The 24,106-nt window shown below is 43.1% G+C and overlaps 1 protein-coding gene across 3 annotated transcripts in view; it reads right to left on the bottom strand.

Annotated features, from left to right (window-relative positions):
* Positions 1-24,106, bottom strand: part of PIK3R3 (phosphoinositide-3-kinase regulatory subunit 3) — a 155,995-nt gene that overhangs the window by 121,007 nt on the left and 10,882 nt on the right. The window contains exon 1 of one of the 3 annotated variants that reach the window (XM_026498190.4): positions 3,912-5,184. The exons of the other annotated variants lie outside the window; for them this stretch is intronic. Within the exon in view, the coding sequence (XP_026353975.1) occupies positions 3,912-4,017 (106 nt within the window). The 5' untranslated portion in view covers positions 4,018-5,184. Of the gene's footprint in view, positions 1-3,911; positions 5,185-24,106 lie in introns of those variants that run through there. 3 annotated transcript variants of the gene reach the window in all.

Raw genomic sequence — 24,106 nt, 5'->3', positions numbered from 1 at the left:
GTAAATATTAGTAAATAGCTCTTTGAGATCCTCAATAATTTTTAAGTTATAAAAGGGGCACACAGACCAAAAAAAACAAAAAACAAAAACCTGAGAACCACTTTTCTAGACCTTCCTATATTTATATTTATATAATTATAAATATATTTATAATTTATATACAAAAATCATACAAAATATAATTATATTTTGCCAATAAAAACTAATTTTCTAATTATACCAAAGAGATGTTGCTGCCCTACAGATAATTTCAGAAATTTGTCTTGATAAGAAAAATGTCTATAGACAATCTTTAAAAGAATTGTATCCATTAATTATAAAAAGAAATCACCTCTTATATCTTCCCAAAATAAAAACAACAACGTCAAAACTAAAGTGCTAGCTTACAGACCACTATCTATAAGCTTTGGGCATGAGTTTATCATCATGCTGTATACTTGTAATCTTCTAATAGCTCCTATACAAGAGATAGGGCTCTTTGAGAGGCCTACCCAGCAACTGTTCTGTTACGGAATAATCCTGATTCCCAAATCACAACAGGACTAACCAAGATGCTCAAAAGCAATTCTCTATACCACACTCTTAACATTTCCAAAATAAAAAGTTTTGTTTCATCTAAACTATTCACTATTTCTACTGTTTCTGGAAAATACATAAAGATTAAGACATCGAACTTCCATTTGGATCCAATCCTTACATTGTCAGTGAATTACAATAGATGTAGCAATCCATGCAGTTATTAGAAACCTTTAGGATGCTTGGTAACAGTTTTTTAAAAAACAGGCTGGAGGGAAACACCTTTGGAAAACAGTTTTTGAGGCCACTGGAAACAATAATAGATAACAATTTTGCATTTATGGGTCAGTCTTAAATGAAGATGAAAATCATTATTTTTAAAACTGTAATACTAATATTACAGTTAAAGGCCCTAAGTCAACAACTGTCTAATTCAACTTATTTAACTCTAGGCTATTGCAATAGCCAAGGAATGAGGTGACTAAGGACCATAAGCAGAAAAGCACTTAGAGGCTAGAACAAAATGATGCTTAGATATTTATTAATTCAACACATATTTATTAAATTCTCTACTGCTTGCAAGACCTTGAGCAAGCTAAGAAGCTCATAACTTGATGGGAAGATAATTCCATGGGGGGGGGGGGAAGTATACATAAACACTGAAGCTACTCCACAGACAGAATGAAAAGAATTTCTGAGAAGTGCTAGAAGAGAAAAGGAAAGGATGTCTTCTAACAGCAGAGATCAGGAAACATACATCCTGGCAAAGAAGGCATCTAACGTAGACCTTAAACATACAGAAGATTTCAACAAGTAACCAAAGGTAGTGAAGAGCATCCCAGGAAGAGGAAAAAGCATACATTCAAGAAACAGCAAGTATAAAACAGCTTTCCACAGAACCAGTGATGGATTCTAGGAAGAGACTAGACTGAAAAATTAGGTTGGAAGCAAAAAAAAGAGGGACATAAATGACAAGGTAGGCAATCTGGGACTCTCTTTAATAGGCAAAGGAAAGCCATTGGAAGGTTTGCAAAGTCATTGGAAGATTTACCACTAGAAGGCAAATCATCAGACGGTATTTTAATAATACTGTGGATTGAACAAAGTAGAAACAGGGAGAACAGTAAGAACAGTTAGAACACCATCAAAGCAGTCCAGTCAAGAAATAAGAGCTTGAGCTGGGATAGGAGGTAGGAAGAAGATGGATACAAGACATGCTGCATCCTCTTCACTAATAATTTACTTAGTTTTAAATGTTTCAAAACCTTAATTTATCACACAAAACAAGACTGGCACTCACATTATTTCCATTAAAAACCATTCGCATCGCAGGTAATATTGCAGCATACTCAAGTGTGCTTCCTTTATAAAAAGCTGTTAGGTGTAACTAACCATAATCTACATTAAGGCTACAAAATGGGTAATAAAGAACAGCTTATGCATATTTCCAATATTTTGAATAGAATCTCAGTATGCAAAAATTCATCCAAGGATGAACATTTTAAACTCAAAAATTTATTTGTATGTAAACACACAAAGTTTGGATCAGAATCTTCTATACAACCTTATAAGACCCACATCACTACATAATTATAATAGTCAACTTTTTAAAAAAATCACTTTTGGACAACTCAACTCAACTTGACCAGTATTTTTCTATGAGGCCCATATTTTTCAAACATTAGTGCCTTCCTCATTTTCTCCCCTCCTCCCTACTCACCTCTCCGCCCAACAAATTCCCTTTGTATGTCTGCAAGGCAAGATACTATGATACAGTGATTCTGAGGCAGTTTGAATATATAATTCTTATAATATAAATCTAGAATTATTAACTTTACTTTTTATAGGAGGAACCAATGACGTACTAAATTTCCATTTACATGAATGACAAATGCATCTAATAGAAATGATGCTTTACCATTTGGGGGAAACAAAGGGGGAAATACACACAATAGATGGGTGGCAAATCTTACAAACTTTGCAAAACACTGAAAAGCTGCATCTGGATTGCAGTCACAATTACAAAAGCAAATAATGAAGGCTCCAAAACGAAGGGAAAAGAGAAAAATTCTAAGTTATCGTTAAGAGTAAAAAAGGTTGATTTAATAGGAGTTTTTAATATAGCATCATTTAACACTCTAATTGGAAAAAAAACCCAAAGGATAATTTACAGCTCACAAGGACACAAGAAATAATTTCTATATACATTCTACAAGACAGTTACACTTCATTACACTTGCATGGGCTTCAATCCTTTCAAAGGTTTCCAAAAATACATAATCTTATAATAATTGAGGTTCCCCAATGACACACAATTTATTCTGTAAGCTTAACTATAACACATTTCTAAAGACATAACCAATTCACCCTCAACAAAAATAAGGAGTCACAAAGGCCCTCTACTTACTCAAAATCATTACATAAAGCACTGTCTCTAACTGCAAAAAAAGGTTTGAAAATCTGACAGCTAATAATCATAAAATGGGGTTAGAATTTAAAGAAAAACAATTACCCAACTTTTCCATTTTCCCTTTCTTTTCCTTTCCTACCAGATACACAAAATGTCTGTAAGGGTCTCAGACAAAGCTCTGAAGTAAAAATACAGTATATGTATACTTTACATTATGTGTATTCGAACCTATCACATATATGTACACATCACATATATTCACACAAAAAAAGGAAGTTCCTTCTTTTTTTGCTCTAAGAATTGAAGTTATATTAAACCCTATCCCATAAATTAAGTTAAATCACCGTAAATTAAAGAGTAATAAAATACTGCACGTAGATCTCTCTGACAGACTATATCCTGATTAGAAAAACCTCAGACTAAGACCATGACTGAATAAAAACGCCCAATCCTTGAAAATCACTAACCGGCATTTGGTTTCTGTAAGAGGAAAAGGGGGTCTTAAAATGAATAATCACATAGGCAACCCAGTTTCAGAAGTTAACGAAGGAAAAACACAAGGAACCAAATAAGAAATGTATGAAATGACAAGCTTTAAAGAATTCCCCCAAAGGGAAAGACTGACTTCAAGTCTCGGATATAAAGCATCCTTTGCAGGTAGAAGAATCTTTAATTGAAAAAAGGGGGAGGGGGGCACAACAAAAACCTGAACGACACGCAATGGCAAAGAAGTAAAAGAAACGGGTCTTTCCTCCCACCCCCACTCCAGCCCCCACCCCCACCCTCGCAGGACAATAGGATCAGGGTCCTAACTGCAAACTTTAAACGGATAAACCAGAAGCAGTTTTACTGCAGCTCTAACTGCAAATCTGCCCCTCATCCCAAACCTAGCGCTCCCAGGAACACTTCTGCCCTAAAAACATCACCAAGGTCTCGTTATATACAAATCAGACCCATCACAAGATTCTTTTTCTCTCCCAAGTACCTGGAGGATCCATTTCAATATAAAATATCAGTTCTGTCGAATAGGGCATCATCACCTCCCTCCAGTCTGCGTCATCGCGGTCCATACTCCACACCGTATTGTACATCGCGCTGTCAGGGGCAGGTCGTCAGGAAATATATAGAAAGCATATATTTTTTTATCTGATATTTAAAAATCTAAAAATATAGATCTGTAAAGTCCCACACGGAAATGTACTTCGGGGTTTCCAACGGCCGGTACAAGTCCAGCCAACTACCAGGATGAGGATGGGGTCCTCTCCCCTCTCCTCTTACAGCACTCAGCAAAATGCCCCCCGAACTTTCAATCTACGGGCTTTTTCTCCTCGGAAAGGTACAGGGAGGCTGGGGGGGGGGGGGCAGAGGGCTGAGGTGTTAAAAAGCAGCTTCCCAAAAATCCCCTCCACACAGTCGCTCTCCAAAGAGAAAAGCTCCCACTGCCTCCAAATCTTTCCTCGGCAGCCACTTTTGTGTCCTTCGAGGGAGGGAGAATGAAGAGGGGGGAGAAAAAGAATGCGCTGGGAGAAAGGTGAGGAAGTGACAAAGGAAGGCATAAAAAGGGGGTGGGTATTGCGTTCAAGTTTCGGGGTCCCACTGGTCTGCAGAGAGCGATCCCCTCAGGGGCCGGGACTCGGGCTCGGTTCCAGTCAAGCTCAGAACCGAAGCTGCGGCAGCCTCGAGATGGGGGCCCGTCGGAAAGTCCAGTTAGCTCTGCCCGGCTGGGCGCTCCCGCCGGGCTGTAAGTAAGCCCGCCAGTGCCGGCTCCCCTCACGCTCTGCCCTGACTCTAGCCACTAGAGTTTCATTTTAACGGCACGGAGGGGGACACCCACCCCCGCCTCACGCTCCCCCGCTGAGACACCACCCAACCGCACCGGGCAGGGGGGATAGGCGATATCACTACTGCTCCTTCCCCTCTATTCTGACTCGATGTATTGGGGATTCTATCAGATGCCTGTGAAAGTGTTCGGAAAACTGTCCTCCACGTTGGCTTTCAACTCTCCCCAACGCTCTCTGGGTTTCGACTTCTTAATCATGCATCCTCTCTCCCCCCAGCCTCAATCAGAATGGTACGGTCCGGGCGCTGGCCGCACGCCAGGAGTCAGTGCCGGGAGCACGCGAGCCAGGCCGGGAGGGAGAGGAGAGAGGGAAGGAGGGGGTAGAAAGAGAGGATAAGGTGAGTGGTGATTGGCTGATCCGGGTTGCCGGAGCCCGGAGCCTGCGTCTTTTGTCTGCCTTCCTCCAGCAAAGGAGCGGGAGACGGCTGCGCGCCCCAAGCGGGCCAATCAGGAGGAAGCCGGCGCTGGCCGGCGAGGCGGCGATTGGTCAGAGCCCAGTTACTAAGCGGGACAAAGGCAGAGGGGGAAAGAAAAGAAGAGGAGGGAAAAAAAAAAAAAAAAGAAAGAAAGAAAGCGCAAACGGCGGTTACTGACAGGCTGGGCGAGCGCTCGGGGGCTCAGGCTGCCCGGAGACAGGCGGGGCTCCCGCTGAGGCTCGGTCGGGCCGGACAAGGGGGGTGGGGGGGAAGGACGAGCTGGCTCGAGACACCTCTGCCCAGAGACTGGCCGCGGGGGAGGGGAGCGGACTGAGAGGGGCGCGTGCTGTCACTTGGCGGGACGTGCGCTCCTCTGGTCCCTAGGAAGTCCCCGGGCAGAGTGCCCCCCACAGACCTCTTCACTGGGCTGGGACAGCCCCCAAACCCCGCGATAAGTTGTCTAATAAAGAAAAGGTCCGTAAACCCACTTGCAGGACCGTTACCGCTCGGTGAGAGGAGATGCCCATGGCCCCGTGTAGCCTTCCCAGGCCGCTACGCGAACACAGTCCGTCCGGGCTTCTTCCTTTGAGCAGTTCCTCTGCGCTTCCCACCCAAGGACTTTTGAACCCAGAGGTAACTCACCACACCTGAAATAAATAGGGAGCCACAGCAGGCCCCTCAGCTCGAGTGCTCACGCCAGAAAACATGCCTTGAAATTACAGTGCGAGTGTGATTCGAGATAAATCACAGGTGTTAGAATCCCTAGCCAAAAGGGCTCTATTCTGTTTCCCTGACAGACCCCCTTCCGCATACACCCAGTCCCTCCCCCAAGCTTAAAACTATGATAGGCTTCACTATGAAAATGCTGAATATTACCATGCATTTCAGAAACAGCTAATTAACTTGCTGGGGAGCACTGAATAGCCAAAAGCAGATTTGTGTCTCCTGAAGGTTATGCCTGGAATTGCCATCCTGCATACCCTACAATACAGTCTGGGGAGGCCAAAAACTGTTCCATTTCCTCTTTACACAGAAGTAACAAAGCCCATTGTGTTTGGGTTGACAACCTGATTTAAGCCCTAGTGAAACCTCCCACCCTGAGTGGCTCTGCTATATTGATTCCTTCCTGTGGAAGAGTTGCCACGTTTCACCCTCTGCCTCCTAAAGTGATTCTGCCTTCCTTAAAGGTGCTCTAAGTTGAGACAGTTCCTGGGAGCCAACAGTCGAAATGTGTATGGGTTCTGTGTAGAGTCTTGAATTTAAAAAGGCCAGTAAGAATAAATGGACAGGGTTGAACTGAGGAAACACATCAGGATTCTTACATGCTTTATTTTTTTCCATTTCTGAAATCCAAACCTGATTCAGAAGCCAGATCAACTTTTGGGACAGAGTATGTTGTTAATTTGAATGTCCTGAGCCGTTTCTCGGAGTAGAAGATGCTGGAAGATCAACTTTAATTTGTGGCTGGCTTCCCAGCAGTCTCTTTACTTCACCATATCTGGGAGCCAGAAGTACTCACATGTGATAACTCAAAAGGCAGAACAATCAGTCAAGGGCAAGTTGGTTTATTTTTGTTCACTGGTGTCCCTGTGCATTCCCAAACAAAGTGAAGGTGAAGAGACGAAGTGTGGAAAAGATAATGGCTTTCAGATTTCCACAGCAACTTTTGCCTGGACCACTTTTCATCATTTAGTGGTGGGGTTTCAATTTCTAATATGCAGCGCAATCACCCAGCCTTTCCCACACCTAAGACTTGGAAAGATGTAGTGAAGAAGCAGCACAGTATATAATCTAATCCTCAACACTGGCACATGGAGTAAAGCTTGTGTCAACCTTGCCACCTAAAATTATATGACCCAACTCTCCAACAAATAAAGCTTTGAATAGGAGACCTCCAAAAAATAACAGTGATGCAAGAGGCAATGATGAATCAAGGGGAAGCACATTTCCTTTGGATGGGCTTGAACCACTGCCCTGTTATGGTGGGAAGTGCCCGTCATATGATGCTGGCTTTACTTTCCTTCAGTTGAGAAATAAAAGTGAGGTTGTGACTGCATGTCATCAAACCACCTCAGGCTTTTTGGCAAAGGCAGAGAATGTTAGCTCTGGTGTCCTGGACCATTTCCATCCTGGAGAATTATATTTGGCCTGGGTGTGGATTAAATTCAGCTCTAAGAGCTCAAACTCCTGGGTCACAACCTGCTACTTTGGGATTTTTTTCCCCCTTTGTCTCTCTCCTTTCTCTTTTTAATTTTTAAAAAATATTTATTCAGGGGCACCTGGGTGGCTTAGTCGGTTACATGTCTGTCTTCGGGTCAAGTCATGATCCTGGGGTTCTGCGATCCAGCCCCACCTTGGGCTCCCTGCTCAGTTGAGAGCCTGCTTCTCTCTCTCCCTCTGCTGCTCCCCTTGCCTGTGCTCTCTCTGAGTCAAATAAATAATAAATAAATAAAACCTTTAAAAAGTATCTATCTATCTATCTGAGGTGGGGGTGCAGGCAGAGAGAGAGAGAGAATCCCAAGCAGAGTCCCCACTAAGCGCAGAGTCCAACTCAGGGCTGGATCATGACCTGAGCAGAAATCAAGAGTCAGATGCGCCTAACCCAACCGAGCCACCCAGGTGCCCCTCTTTTTTTTAATTTAAAGTAGTCTTAGGTAAATCGAAAAAATCTGTCTGCCTTCATTTATGTGTCTGTGAAATAGGAGATTGCCTTCAGATTTATGCAAGCTTCTTAGCTTATTGTGAAACACTGAGAATAAAAAAAATGCCAGTTAAATACCTAGAATTAATAGTACCTTCTGTAACTCCAAATGAATAGGATGTCCTTCACTTTTCACCCTGGTATGGTCTTGCTGTCAAACTGTTCAAATATGCTCCATTTCCCCCTCTTTATTTCAGAGATGGATGAAATATTTCTCCTGTGCACTGAATATAGGGTATGATCTCAGAGCTCTCCATGCCAGCAGAATCAGCCTGGAACTCAGCCAAAAGTTCTTCGTGATTAAAGGTGCCATCTGAGCACACAATATTTTTTAAAAGCCTTGCAAAATGGAAACACACTTTTATTTTTTTAAGGTCACTAGCTTTAATGCCAGGACTGACTTTAGCCTTTGGGGAAGGATTACTGGCCTCAATCCCCCTCTTCTTTTTTTTCCCCCTTTCTCATCATTTTTCTTGACCAAATATCTTATGATAAGGCCAAGTCCAGCAGCTAAATAAACTCAGTAAATGGTATTCCAAGAAAACTCTACAAATCATCAGTTGCAGATCTGAGGACCTCCTCAGCCATATGCCTTGTAAGTTGGGCATCTATCAAGTTTTGATGGAAAAGTTTTCCTTTATTTTTGTAAAAAGTAAAAAGACCAATGCTAGTGGATCTTCCAGAAAGGCCTCTCACCGGGGAATTGATAGTCATCTCTTGAGATAGTGTCTCAAATCATGATTTTACATTTTTTCAGAATGGTATTCCTTTTACTTGGCATTTGCAATTTTTTCCCCTCTCCTGCACATCTTTCTTAAAACTCGAAAAACTATGTGATGGGGATGAAGGAGTGCATTGCTTGTGATGAGCACCAGGTGTTGTATGTAAGTGTTGAATCACTAAATTGTACACCTGAAATTGATACTATATTGTATGTTAACCACCTGGAATTTAAATAAAAACTTTTTTTAAAAAGGAAAGAAAAAAGAAACTACTACGATAGTGTTAATGATATCAGCCCAAGGCACTGAAAAATTGTAAATATTGAATGAATGAGTGGTTTTCATAGAAGTGGCGTTCCTCCAGATGCTGCTAAACTCCTGGGTTTAGGGGGCACCGTCTGAGGGCTTCCTCAGACCCCTCAGCACATGATATTGATCTTCTCTGCCTCACTCACCCCACTTTGGGTCCTCCTGCAGCTTTGGGGGGGTCACAAAAAAGCAGGTGTCTCTCTCTCTAGCGTAACATACTCCCCTCTTTTTGTTGTCTGCCCTTCCAGCAACACAGGGGCCCACCTGGATGGAATATATGCAGCCGCTGCAAACTTCCCCTCCATCAAGGCAACAGCTTTCAGCTCAGCTCTCACCAGGAGAGAGAGAGCAAATGAGATCCAAGCGACAGGAACAATAGTCTAGGCTGTTTGACAAGGGCAGGGCACAAACAGGGCAGGCAGCTGGTGAGCTCTGTTACCTCATTTAATCTCCATAACCCTGGAGGAGGGTTGTGTTTTTATTCTCATTTTACAGATGAGGAAATTGAGACCCAGAGCAGTGAGGGGACTTGTTCAAAGTCACTCAGCCACTTAGTAGCGGAGCCAGCATTAGGGCCCTAGGTCTTGACAGCCGGTTCAGTACCTTCTCCCCAGCTTCCCTCTCCCCTTCATTCACTTAGCGAAGGTTTATTGACGCTTCCAAACACTGGGGATACAAAAATGAATAAAACAGAGTGCCTAACATTGAGTCTGGAGCCCACAGAGGGGCCAAAAAAGGAATAAATAATTATAGGCATGTAAGCACTATAATAGAGAAATTGACCAAGTGAACAGGGATGATCTCTGCCCACCTGCAGGTGAGTAAAGGCTTCCTAAAGGAGATGACGTTTGGGCTGCCAAACCTACATACGTCTGATTTAAACATATGGTCTGTTTATTTCTGTTTCCCAAATCTGTATGATGAGCTCCAGGCTTGAAAAATTTTCACTGAAAGCTGACCCAAAAATTCAGGTCACCAAAGAGTCCCTCATCATCTTTAATCAGACTCTGCAACAACCGCCTTATAATCTCCCTGCCTTGCCTCCTACAGTGCATACTCTACACAGAATGACGGCACTAAATAAAAAATGTGATCATATTACTCCCTTGCATACCCACACCGCTGCCTTAATTCCTTCTGCCTTCAGGCTAAATTTTAAGTCTCAGCCTGGCATTCAAGGCTTTGATGATCTAGCCCCTGCCTACCTCTTTCATCTCTTCTCACCCAGTTTTTTCCTGTCACTCCTAAGACTAGTCATACTGAAGTACTGCAGTCCTCAAAACAGTAGAAATTTCTCCTCACAAAACACACTCCACTGTTAAGAGGCAAACTCCCACTTATATGCATCTGATCTCTCAGACTCTGCTCATGCAGCCACCTGCACAGCCCTTGGTACACTATGTTCAAAGTGTCTGTTTCCAGGTCTATCTCTTCCTCATGATGAGGGATTTCCTCATGGGTGGAGACCATGTTCTTGAATCATTAGTGCCCAGCATCAGGCCTGGCACACAGTGGGTAGCCTATGAACGTTCTTTGAGCAAATAAAAGTTGTAAGAAGAAACTAAACTCTAAAAAGTTTCTGCAGCAGCCTAAGTTCAGGTTACCCTGATAATCCTTTCTGTAGGTCTTCAGCTGATTCCTGCTTATTTAAGAAGACAAAAAGAAAATTAAAAAATTGTAGTTTTTGCTTATAGAAATGCAAGGGACAGGCAGTGACCCTTCTATTCTGCTGGCTGCCTCTAGCGTCTTCATCACAGACACTGAGTTCTGCTGTCCTTCTATTTTATCAGCTGTAAATTGTTTGCAAAATTCCAAGCCGCTTGTAGGAAATTCAGGAAAACTCAGCCGCAAGAAGAGAAACTGGTTTCATTTTCCAGCCCAGCTTATTTCTGAAATGTAACACCATATAGGGTTTTAAAGTATGCTCACTTCCTGTGGTCATTATTTCAATAGTTTGGAACAATTTGCAGTTCGTGCCTCCGTTCTGGAATGTACAATGATTACCCTCTAATTCCACAGGTCTCAAATCTGAAACTGTCTTACATGTTTCGTTGTTACAGGGCAAAATAAGTGCATTTCCTGTTTTGGACATTTTGGTTTAAAGTTAAAAAAAAAAAAAACAGGGGCGCCTGGGTGGCACAGCAGTTAAGCGTCTGCCTTCGGCTCAGGGCGTGATCCCGGCGTTATGGGATCGAGCCCCACATCAGGCTCCTCCACTGGAAGCCTGCTTCTTCCTCTCCCACTCCCCCTGCTTGTGTTCCCTCTCTCTTGCTGGCTGTTTCTATCTCTGTCAAATAAATAAATAAAATCTTAAAAAAAAAAAAAAACAATAGCATTGTCCCTACTTCTATGAACAATAAAATCGCAAGCATCCTTTAGAAATATTTTATAAAATAAATATGTTAAAACAAGGCCTCCTGCACCCTCCCCCGACACATCTGCAGGGACTTCATCCTTGAAATCTGCGGAGATGATGCAACCTCTGGGGCTTTAAGGATCACCATTTGAATAAGAAAAGTACAAGTATAGAACGTGAAAGCCCTGGTCATTTATATCTTCAGCTCTGAGAATTTGAAAAATGATACACTCACAGTGATGTTGTTTTGATTCAAGAGTGGGGACTACCTTGTGTTCTCATCTTATGCTTCTTGCAAAGGAGGCACTCAGTGAAGATCACTATTATTCCTTTTGGATCCTGTTTCTCCCTTCTTAGTACCAATGTGTGAAATTCTAAATGATGTAATTTAGAGCTAAGTAAAGGCACCCAAGGTGCTGGGAATATATATTCAAAAGCAACATCTTTTCATATTGCAAACAAAAAAATTAATTAGTCATCGCATATATCAAATATGTAATATGATAGTTGCACTTAAAGTAGATTTATCAAATGTTAAAAGTAGAAGGGAAGAACAGTTCAAAATGACAATCCTTTCCAGTCCAGTTCAACCTGAGCCCCTTCCACGTGCTAGACCTTGTGCTGAGTGCTCAGTAAAACAGTATTCCTTGATGAGCCCACCACCTAGTAAGGCAGACTCATGTGAACAAGCAATAACAGTTTCTGACCCCTGTGCTTTCAAACTGATGACTCCCTGATGCCTTAAGATCAGGGCAATATAGCACCCTTTATTCACCCTTTCCATCAGGTTTCCTTTCGAACAAGTTTACTCTGTTTCCTAGCCTCTTCCTGACCTCCTGGACTGCTGAATCTCAACCTCACACTCCTCATTGATTCTGTTCCTGCAGCATTGACTGCTGGCTTGTGTTCCCTAACCACAACTCAAATGTGTCCCTTTTCTTTTTTCAGGACAATGGAGAAAGCCAGCCCATTATCCTACCCTGACATAGGACCTGTGGTTGATGTTTCTCCTGAGTTCTTCCAGAACTCTGCAAACAAGAACTAGACAATACTATACCCATGGACTGCTCCCTCTTTGAAATCTCAATTCTAATAGATGACTCTCTCTGACTTTCCCCCACCCCCTTTTTCTTTTCCAAGCATAGACTTTGGGGAAAATGATTACCATCTAATACCACTGTAGTGAGTAGAATAGTGGCCTCCAAAAATGATATATACAGGGGCACCTGGGTGGTTCAGTTGGTTGAGAGCCTGCCTTCGGCTCAGGTCATGATCCGGGATCGAGTCCCGCATTGGACTCCCTGCTCAGCAGGGAGTCTGCTTCTCCCTCTGCTGCTCCCCTTGCTTGTGCTCTCGGTCTCTCTCCCTCTCTCTATCAAATAAATAAATAAAATCTTAAAATTAAAAAAAAATATATATATATATATATAAAATCCTCTTATCTTGACAAATATATCTTCACATAAACGTAGAAGACTAGGTTCAAATTCAGAATTCATGGGTCCTTAGAGTTCTGACTGAACATGGTGGTTGGGGGGAGAGTGGACTCCCATCTCTTCCTACCCGTTTTCATCCTGCAGTGTGAAGAAGGTCTTTGTGCATTTGTCCAAGCCTCTTCCATCCATCCACGAAGACCTATCCCTTGACCACCCCTTTGGTCTAAAGGTACCGACACTGACATTCCTTTCTGTCCTTAAGAGAACAGATCCATGGAAGAAGGCCCAAAACAGGTTTTGGAAACAAGATCCTTGGGGTCATTTGGGCACAGAATTCCAAGAGCATGATTGAGAAGAGGGAAGCCAGAGGGCTCTGGATGGATGAGATTCCTTGACTCCACCGGTTTTTCATCCTCTGAGGAGAGGTGGGCTCAGAGCCCTTTTTCCTGCCCGGGGCCCCTTTTTCCCAAGTCTAATAGGGGCTGCTTGTATGAATTCCTTGTTTGTTTAAGCAGGCTCCAACTAGATACTGTTACTTGCAACCCAAGAATCCTAACTAAGGCCACTACCTTTAGCCTCTGAACTACTGTCCAATTTTCTCACTCTTTCCCCAAAGGGCCCGTAGTGGTACCTGACAGGGCTTCCTTCAAGAACCGTAATGCTTACGGTGTGGGCCAGAAACAGGCAAGCAGGTTTTTTCACAGGTTCTCCCTGCAGTGGTAAATTGTTTTGATCAATCACTGTGACTTTCCTCTCCCTCTTTCAGGCTAAAACATTTACCTCCAATTAGCTATTTTGAGTTTAATGGGCAGCCCCAAATCCTAAAACAGCATTTTATTTCATTCTCGCATCTTCTAGCACCACACTCAACATCATATTCGAGTTTATGGGCCTTGCCTCCCATCTGATTTGGGAGTCCTCCCAAATGCGAAGGGTGTTCAAATGCTAGGCAGCCAAAAATGTCAAATGTTCTGTATAACCCCATTAGTCAGGACTTGAAGTCATCCCCTTTGGAGGATGCTCTGGTCCTCTCCCTTGGGAAGCTTAGAGCATTTTCTTTGGGGACAACCCCCATACACATGCACTTGGCCTGGGTCCTGCCAATCACTCCTTTTCCCAACTCTACAGTCACAGTTAGGGTATTAATGATTTGCCCTGGACCACACAGTCAAATGCCACCATAAGCATGGTATCTAAGGCTTCCTACTAGACGTGTCAGAGCCTGACTCTCAGAGGCCTATGAGCATAGCTAGTGAAGAAAAATCACCAGCGTGCTCACAGACCTATAGTAGCCAGTTACGAGAAGCAACTAGCCTAACACTGGGAAACACGAGCACGTGAGGTGTAGTCCAGTACCTGACACAGCTGTCTCAGAACTTACCCGTGATTTCTCTCTTTTGATCCAGGAACTCTTTTTTTTTTTTTAATAGTGTTGTACCTCACTATTGGACAAAGTAATTTGGCACCCCTGGAAACGAAGTTAACAAAAACTATAAACTTTCCCTCTTCTTCATTTTTCTAACATAGTACCTACTCTGATGCCCTCAAAATTGCTATCAGAGCAGGTGAACAATTGCTAGGACAAGCCTGAACTAAGTAGCTCATCAGGTTACCTAGGCCATGAACTCCAGAAAGGGGTCAAGGGAGTGAGGGAATTGACTTCCTTCTGGATTTTAAGCTAACTTCTGAATTGGTGCTCTGGGTCTGTCTTGATAATGCCAAGTTAGAAAACAAAAAATGTTGCCAATGTAATCCTGGAAAAGTTTTTCATAAACATAAACATTATGATTTCTGGTTTTCCATATTTGATAGGGTGGGGCTAGTTATTAACAATGGTATCTTCTCGTGGCCTGTGTTTACCCCCTGTGTGATATGACATGTCATCACCTTTTACTGAGATCAAATAAAATTACTCGAGTTGTAAAATCTCCCACATGGTCTAGTATCACCATTGTATTAGGGTGACTTTTTTTAGTTATAAATGACAGAAAACGAACTTAAGCCAAATAAAAGAGTGGTCTTACTTGACACACAGCTAAGTAGAGGTGCTCAAACAGCGTTAGCAGGAACCAGATTCATTCTCAGTTTCTCCTTCCCTCTGATGTTTCACCAGGTGTTGACAAGGATAGTCTCCAGCAGCTGCAGGCTACATTCCACCTGCTTAGCAACTCCATCCGGCAGCGTGCAAGTTTTTCCACATAATTGCAGAAAAATTCTGGGGGTTGAGTCTCATTGGCTTAGCTTGGGTCACATGCTCACCCCTGAACCAGTCACTGAGTCCAGTGAGATGGAATGTTCTAACTGGACAGGCCTAGGTCATGTGGCATCCGTGGAAGCAGGGTATGGGGTCAGCTGCACCCAAGCTACATAGATTGAGAATTTGGGAGGGGCGGTTTCTCAGAAGCAATCTGGGCGGACAAAAAAAAAAAACCACTTTCACTACTTTTGAAGAGCCACTGTTTGTGCTTTTCCAAGGTTTTGGAGAATTTACATATATGTGTGTGTGTGTGTGTGTATAAATACTATATATAATACTATATATAAATGAATAAATAAAACACTTCCAGATAAATTCACATGACCAATCACTTTGTCCAGTAACTTCTGAACAGTAACAAGGGTCCTGAAACCCCCAACCCTTCATATTGATAGATCTACATAAGACAGATAAAATCCACCCTGTTTATGTCCTCTGCAGTCTGGGCACTTTACAGTACCTGCTCTGACATCCAATGCTGGGAACAACCGACTCCATAGGAAGTGGTTAAGCTATCCTGTATAAGGAACACAGTGTGCTGGACTATTTCGGTCTATTCAGAGCCAGGAAATCCACACAAACCCAGATCCAACCTGATTTTTTTTCTTCTCTATTACAAAAGGGAATCTATGGGATATGAAACCCAGAGACGGTGCAGTTACTCAGTAGGTCTTCAAAGCGATCTAAAAAATCATCCATCTCAGACAACATAGACTTCCTGCACTGTTTTCTAAAGGGCCTGGGTTTCCAGCTTCAAGCTTACGTTGCTTATCTTAAGCCCAGTCACTTCTCATTCTTAAAGAAAACTGTTCCTGGTTTTGGTTCTTCCATGACACCTTCTATTTGCACTTTTGAATTTGGGGAATCCTCCAAAGTAAAACTTTAAGGTAGAAGACCCAGAGTGGAAACAGAGAGGGTGGGGATTTTTAACTCTTCCTTACCTTAATTTTCCTGTGGCTTCCACTTCTGGATGAGGATAAGTCCAGGTGCTCTGTCCCTGCATACTTCTGGTACATAACTCTAAATAGTCTACACTTGATCCCTGCCAATATACCTACCTCTCCTGAACACTACCAGGGTCCAACACATGACTACAAATTTTTCACCTCTTCCCTCATCTCCACAAGAACTGTAGCCTCACAATCAGTACGAAAACCGCATCTGGCCCACTCGATTTCCATCATGGGGAAGTGGCTTGGGTGCTTGCTACTTGTGAATTCATCATTAAGCAGCATTTAGGAATTAACGCCTTTCTTGGCTATACCTCTTCCTAGGATTCTGCCTCCATAAGACAAAGACGGGATCTTCCGGGAGGCCTGGCCAGGGCCTCTCTTGTGAGGGTTGAAAATAGCTCGAACTCCAGGCCCATCTTCACTTCCTCTTATCCTGATGTTCTTTAGCTTTAGGGATGCTATAGACAGGATTTCTTCTTGGCCAGGAGTCCCCTGACCCCCAACTTCCTCCAGTGTTCTGCCTTTTAGAGGCTCAGAAGTGTCTATCTCCTTTCCCTAAATCTATAGGCCATCATTAGTGCTTTCGTCTGTCCCATTTAGTCCTCAGGTACAGTAGTCATTGGAGTCTTTGCTGGATATCTACAATCACCTCGGATGACTGAGTTTCCTTTACTCTAAGACTTGAGCTGCCTCCCTTCCTCCTTTTCGCATGTTACTTTCAACAGTTGGCACAATCTAAAAGACCATTCTGGGTCTGGCAGCTGAAAATTTCCCTAAAGCCTCACACTGGGACAACCCTAGTCCTTGACTGTTACATGGGGGACCTGATTCATACGGTTTGAATCTTCGGCTCCTATTTCCTCTGCCTTCTGTAAAAGCGTCTTTAGCCCCAAATCAAAGGCAGGTATCTTTTCTCACACACTTTGATAGAGCAGATGGGAAAAAATCTGAGCAAATCTGTGGTTATAACTCCTCCAGGGGCGCCTGCGTGGCTCAGTAGGTCTGACTCTTGATTTCGGCTCTGGTCATGATCTCAGGGTTGTGAGATCAAGCCCCACGTCAAGCCCTACATCCAGCCCTTTGTTGAGCCCCGCGTTGGACTCCATGCTGGGCATGGAGCCTACTTAAGATTCTCTCTCTCCCTCTCCTTCTCCTCTCTCTTTCTCTCTATCTCCCTCTCCCTCTCAAATAAATAGTTAGGTAGATAGATATTAAACCCTCCAAACTGCTAATTTGGTCAGAACATTCAATACTCAGCCAACTGACCCTGAAGCCTTGGTAGCCTTGAGAACTTCCCTTGTCACTCAGAAGTTCTGCTATCACTTCTCCACATCTGGTATCCACCACTCACAGCAACTCAGAAGAGTGCCCAACCAAGAACACACTTATCTCACGCCAGGAGTGGCCTTCCTCAAAAACACTCCCAACTTTTGGATCCTCATAAATCTCTGTATCAACTGAATGGCCTTTCCTTTCACCTGTCTCCAGTCACTAAGCCAATAATTCTGGTGGCAGCTAGGGCTCTTTTCACACAGGAGAACTTCTAACCATATCCAAGACTGAAACTCTGTTCCCTGTGGTTTCCCTGAGACTGCAGGCTAGTTACCATCTTTAGCAAACTTGAGTAGGGCTGTATTCTTATCCCTCCTAAAGACCTCCACGGGCCCTCTTTATCTGCTCAAGGACCTAACAGAAGTTTGCATGGCTTCTTCAGTTTCAGGTTTTTCACAGTTCCTTCGAATCTCACAATTCATAGAGGCTTCTAGAAGTCTATTATCTACCTCCGTGTGCAATTTTCAAATGTTATCTTGGTCACTGTCCTAAACATTTTAGTTGGCTTTATTTCTAGTAGTAGTGATGAGTCATTGGTACAGATATAAACTTCAGTAAGATATAAAGATACACATATACAGATAGCATGTAGAAATCCCAGACAGAGGGGCGCCGGGGTGGCTCAGTCGTTAAGCGTCTGCCTTCAGCCCAGGGCGTGATCCCAGAGTCCTGGGATCGAGTCCCACATCAGGCTCCTCCGCTGGGAGCCTGCTTCTTCCTCTCCCACTCCCCCTGCTTGTGTTCCTTCTCTCGCTGGCTGCCTATCTCTCTGTCAAATAAATAAATAAAATCTTAAGAAAGAAAGAAAGAAAGAAAGAAAGAAAGAAAGAGGAAAGAAATCCCAGACAGAACCCCCAAAACATAACCCACATGTCCTTAGGCTCATTTGCCTGTATGAAATGGGATTATGTTATTTCATAAACTTTTTATATCAAGTTATTCTAGCATGAGCACCCATTTGCCGACTTATAGTAATTAACCCCACCTCAAAGTGTCTCTCAGCTATTTCTGAGAGTCTCTCCAGGGCCTCTTGAGTCCTCAAGAATAAGTTCAAAGGCTGGTCATCTTGCCACCATATTTACAGCTTTGGTGGCAGATGACTCCAGGAGCTGCCAGCTCCCAGGAGTTTACACATCTCCCATAGCGGCCACAAGCAGCAACCCATTCCAGCCTCCAGACGACGCATTCTGTCCTGGCCGGTCCCACCTTTGCTGGCAGGGCTAGAATCTGCCCTCTTGAGGCTGGTGTGACTTACAACTGCTGTGCCCATGCCACCTGCCTTCCTCTCTCTCTCCTTCCCCTTATGGTAGTTTCCTCAGATCTGAATCATTCAGCCTTACTCTCCCTGATGTCTCATTAGAATTGGATGTGGGAGTTGAGGAGGAAGGAAGAATGAGGGATGTCTGTGCTCCCCTACAACTCACTCCTCACAGAGAGTGTACTATCACTACTTTGCAATTACTCCATCACGTGTCTGTTTTTCTCTCCAGACCACAAACTCCTATTTACCACAGTGCATGCCTTCTATCAGGCTCCTAGTCAGTGCTCATTGACTGAGTAGAATACTATGATAGCTGCACATGCAGGGTACTGTGAGGCCACAGAGGAGGAAACAATTAACTTTCCCTGGAGAGAATGCGAAAAGCAGTATTTACGGCCCGGTCTTGAAGGATAAATAAGAGTTCACCAAGAAGATGAGGAGAAGTAAGAGTAGAAGCAAAGGTGCTCTAAGCCAACATACAGCATAGCAAATAAGACAGAAGTTTCTTTTTCTGTCATGTAAGAGAACAGAGATAAGCAAGTAGTGCAGGGCAGGTAGGAGGCTCTATCCATAAGCCCGGCTAAAACTCAGGGAAATCTTATTACTCAAAGGAAGGAGAGAATGGTTACAGCCACACATGCTGGCTTGAGGGGACAGACTATGCAAATGTCAACAAAAGAACAGCTTGTTTGGAGAACAGAAGAGTTCAGAATGCCTGGAAAGTGGAGTGTGAGGGACAGACCAGTGGGAGATGAGGAGGAGGCACAGTGGACTCTTGATTGTAAAGGTCCCTTACCTCTCCTTGCCTCGTCTTCTTACCCATCTCCCTACACACACTCGCACCTTTGCATCTTCAGCTTTGGCCTTCCCCCTGTCAGGATCAGACAGGCCTCAGGGCCCTCTATGTAGAATATTCTTTATCCCAGATCTTCACCATAACTTCTCATCATTCAGGTCTCAGCTCAAATGTTACCTCCTCAAAGTGACCCTCCATTGATGATGCTAGCCGAGGTAATCCCCTCGACATCAACTTTTATTCCAGCACCTATTTCTATTTATTACTAGCACTTACGACAACCTGAAATAATGTTGCTTACCTTTTTTGTTTACTGACTCTATCCTAGTTAGAAAGTAAATCCTATGGTGTCAGATGTTCAGATGTATGGTTTGTATTTCTGTATAACCAATACCTAGAACACTGCTCCATAAATGTTTGTTGAGTGAACTTAGTTTCATTCCTTTGTTCTTTTTTTAATTTTATTTTTTTAAAGATTTATTTATTTATTTGAGAGAGAGAATGATCAGGGAGGAGAAGGAGAAGCAGGCTCCCCGCTGAGTAGGGAGGCCAATGTCAGGCTTGATCCCAAGACTCTGGGATCCCAACGCGAGCTGAAAGCAGACACCCAACTGACTAAGCCACCCAGGCACCCTGCTTTGTTCTTTTTAATTGTGACCTAGAGAAACTATGGGATCTGCTTGAAGTCATGGGTGTTTCAGTGTTCTCTCAGCACCCTCACACGTATGAGTCATCAACTCTGCCACCCTCCAACTTTGTTACAAGATTTCCACCAAAATGTACGTTTGGGATTTAAAATATCTCACAATCTTGGATGTGTTCAGCATGCCAGGACACTTAATGGACACATAATCATTCCAAAAGAATTCACCTCTAGGAATTTCATTTAAAATGTGCAATTAGACAGTATGGTATTAGCAAAACTAGCACTGACACATAGATAAATGGAACACAATAGTGATCCCAGAAATAGTCCCACCCATATAAGCTCATCGATTTTTGACAAAAGTGCAAAGGCAATTCAATGGAGAAAGGATAGTCTTTTCAATAAATGGTGCTAGAACAATTAGGTGTCCACATTAAAAAAAAAAAAAAAAACAATATATCCCTCATACCTTATATAAAAATTAACTCAAAATGGATCATAGACCTAAATGTAAAACCTATAACATTTCTAGAAGAAAACATAAGAGAAAATCTTTGTGACCTTGGGTTAGGCAAAGACTTCTCAGAAATGACATAAAAGTACAATCCATAGGGGTGCCTGGGTGGCTCAGTCAGTTAAGTGTCTGACTCTCAAATTCAGCTCAGATCATGATCTCAGAGTCATGGGATCAAGCCCTGCATCCTGCTCTATGCTCAGTGGGAAGTCTGCTTGAGATTCTCTCTCTCTCTCTTGCTCTCACTCTCACTCTCTCGCTCCCACTGCCCCTCCCCCAACTTGCCTATGTTCTCTCTCTCTCTAGAAAATAAGTAAATAAATCTCTTTTCTTTTTTTTAAAGTACAATTCAGGGGCGCCTGGGTGGCTCAGTTCCATTAAGTGTCTGCCTTCAACTCAGGTCATGATCCCAAGGTCCTGGGATCGAGCCCCACGTGGGGCTCTCTGTTCAGTGGGATCCTGCTTCTCCCTCTGCCTGCCATTTTCCCTCCTTGTGCATTCTCGCTCTCTCTCTGCCAAAAAAATGAATAAAATCTTTTAAAAAGTTAAAAAATTAGAAAGTACAATCCACAAAATCAAAAAAAAATTGATAAACTGGACTTCCTAAAATTAAAAGGTTCTGCTTGCAAAAAGATACTGTTAAGAGAATAAGGAAAAGCTATGGACTGAGAGAAAATATTGGTAGATCACTTATCCAACGAAGGCCTTGTATCTAGAGTACATAAAGAACTTAGTAATAAGAAAACAAACCACTTCATTAAAAAATGGGCCCCAAATATAAATACTTCACTAAAGAAGATATACAGGGAGCACATAAAATGATGCTTAACACCATTAGCCATCAGAGAAACGCAAATTAAAACCACAACGAGACACCACTACATACCTATCAGAAGGGGGAAAAAAAGCCCCCCCCCAAGAAACCCTGACAATACTGCGTGCTGGTAAGAGCGTGGAGCAAATGAAACTCTCAACCATGGCTGGTGGGAATTTAAAATGGTACAGTCACTTTGGAAAACCGTAGCAGTTGACTATAAAATCAAACATACAATTGCCATATGATCCATAAATTTCACTCCTTGGTGTTTGCCTAAGAAAAATGAAGACTTAGGTTCACACAAAAACCTGCACACAAATGAAAGCAGCTTCGTCCATAATCACAAAAGACTGGAAACTACGCAAGTATCTTTTAACTGGTGAGTGGACAAACTGTGGTATATCCATATAATCGAATACCACTCAGCAATAAAAAGGAATAAATTACTGATACACTCAACAACATGAATGAAGGTCAAATGCATTATGCTGGGTAAAAGAAGCCAAACTCGAAAGGTGACTTACTGTGTGGTTCCATTTATACGTTGTTTAGAAAAACACAAAATTCTGGGAACAGAAAATAAGGACTACCACAAATTGGGAGGGCGGGAGGTGTTGACTTACAAAGGTAGCATGAGAGAGACTTTTTTTGAACAATAGAACTGTTCCATATCTTGAGAGCTTGTTGGGAGGTGTCAACGGGGGAGCGCAGCTACGGGTACGCCCTTGACCGAAGATCTGTCCTCTTCTACTGGGGGAAGGTCGTCCTCTTTGACAGAGTTCGCACAGCTTCAGGAGGGATACAGATGGAGCGGTGAGGGAGGAAGGGGATCCCCGTCTATCCAGCCAGATCAGCCGCATCAACCCTGGTGATGATGCGGTGACTAGATGTCATAGCCAGATTGCCCTCACATCTGAGAACTGTTCTGTATCTTGACTGTGGTGGTGGTTAAATGACTGTATACGATTATTCAAACCAGTGCTTCTTAACTGAGAGTAATTCTGGTCCTTAGGAGACATTTGGCAATGTCTAGAAACAGTTTTACTTATCAAAGTAAGAGCGGATGCTTCTTGGCACCGCTGGGTAGAGGCCCAGGATGCTGCTGAACGTTCTACAATGCAACACGACAGCCCCTACAGCCAGGAATTATCTGGCCCCAAATGTCAATAGTGCCAAGGCTGAGAAACCCCGGTCTAAGCCAGAGGTCAGAGAGTATAGCCCAAGGGCTAAATTCAGCCTACCACCTGTCTTTGTACAAACCACAGGCTAAGAATAGTTTTTAGATTTTTTAATGATCGGGGGAAAAAAATCAAAAGAATAGTTCATGAAAATTATATAAATTCAAATTTCAGTGTCCATAAATAAAATCAGGCTCATTTATTTATGTATTATCTGCGGGCATTCTGGCGTTCCAAAAGTCAAGTTGAGTATTTATGACAGAGACTATAAATATCTACAAAACCTAAAATATTTACTACCTCGCTCTTTACGGTTAAGTTTGCTAACTTGTCTAAATCATGGAAATGGACACAAAAAAACAGTAGGTTGTCCTTACATAAAATTTTTAAAGTGAATTTAAAAATGTGAAATTATAAGATGCCCATACTGATTTAGTATGAGCTGTGCCTAACACTCATTTCTGTAAGTGTGCATGTCCTTTCTGGTTTTTCCGATGGAAAATAAATAGTGAATAATAGGAATTTATCACTGACTGGGTTCTGATGTGAAATTTTCCTATTTAGAAAAAAAATCATATGCAACATCTCTGACCGTGAAGAATCTCATTCAGTTTCCTGGACACAGAGACAGTTCTCCAGAGAAGACATCTGTGATGAAGCAGCTAATACCCCGTGCACTTGTCATCAGATCAGTAACAGGGTCTGACTGGGTCTCTCTGACCGTGACTGCTCCTGGACTGAATGGGGCATTTATCACACTGTCTCGGGCAAACCAGCTGACCATGATGCACACGGGCCCAAGAGCCTGTGAATTAGCTCCTGTCCATTAGCTGCTGTCCAAACACTCCGGCCCTAGTACTGTAGTCACGTTATCAGTCCCCTCCAGACCCTGGAAGCGTGATCAGGCATGAGCTCCCTGTCTCCGACCATCCCTCATCTCCACTAGGACAAACTGTCAGTTAATTAGCTAATGTGGGTAAAAATGCTCGTAGCTGAAAACTGCTCAGCTGGGCTATTATGATAATCATCTGCTGGATCCCCTCCCTCCAATTCCCTCCACCCCAAAGTCAGCCCACAGGACCTCTTGCTGTCTGCGGATGGGAAAACTCTGGAGGAGGTCACTGAGTGGTCACCCATGTTTAAGGCCAGAGCCCCCCTGGCCTCCTGATGCTATGCCAACTGGTTTTGTAAATCCTGAAGCCCAGGGTCTGGATTGGCTTTCCTTATTTAAAGGAATTGGCTGGGCTCCTGGATGGCTCAGTCAGTTAAGCGGCTGCCTTTGGCTCAGGTCATGATCCCAGGGTCGTCCTGGGATCGAGCCCCACATCGTAGGGCTCTCTGCTCCGCGGGGAGCCTGCTTCTCCCTCTCCCTCTGCCTTTTGCTCTGTGCTCTCTCTTGCTCTCTCTCTGCCAAATAAAATATTTTTTAAAAAAGCAACACGGCAGATCTAGGATTCCCTCAAATTATCGAATTTTGGATGATCTTTGATTTCTTTCTTCAGCTATATAGATCATTTAGAAAGTCAAAACAGCCTTTTGAAAAGATTATGTGGGAATCAGCATTATCTGCTCCAGGTTTACAGAGCTTTAAGCCTGACATTCCTAGAGCCAAAACTCAATTCTCCATCTCTCAATTCAAGCCACTT

This window comes from Ursus arctos, unplaced genomic scaffold, assembly GCF_023065955.2.
Source record: "Ursus arctos isolate Adak ecotype North America unplaced genomic scaffold, UrsArc2.0 scaffold_12, whole genome shotgun sequence".
NCBI lineage: Eukaryota > Metazoa > Chordata > Mammalia > Carnivora > Ursidae > Ursus > Ursus arctos.
Note: the sequence above shows the minus strand (reverse complement) of the source record. Positions and strands in the feature narration are given on the sequence as shown.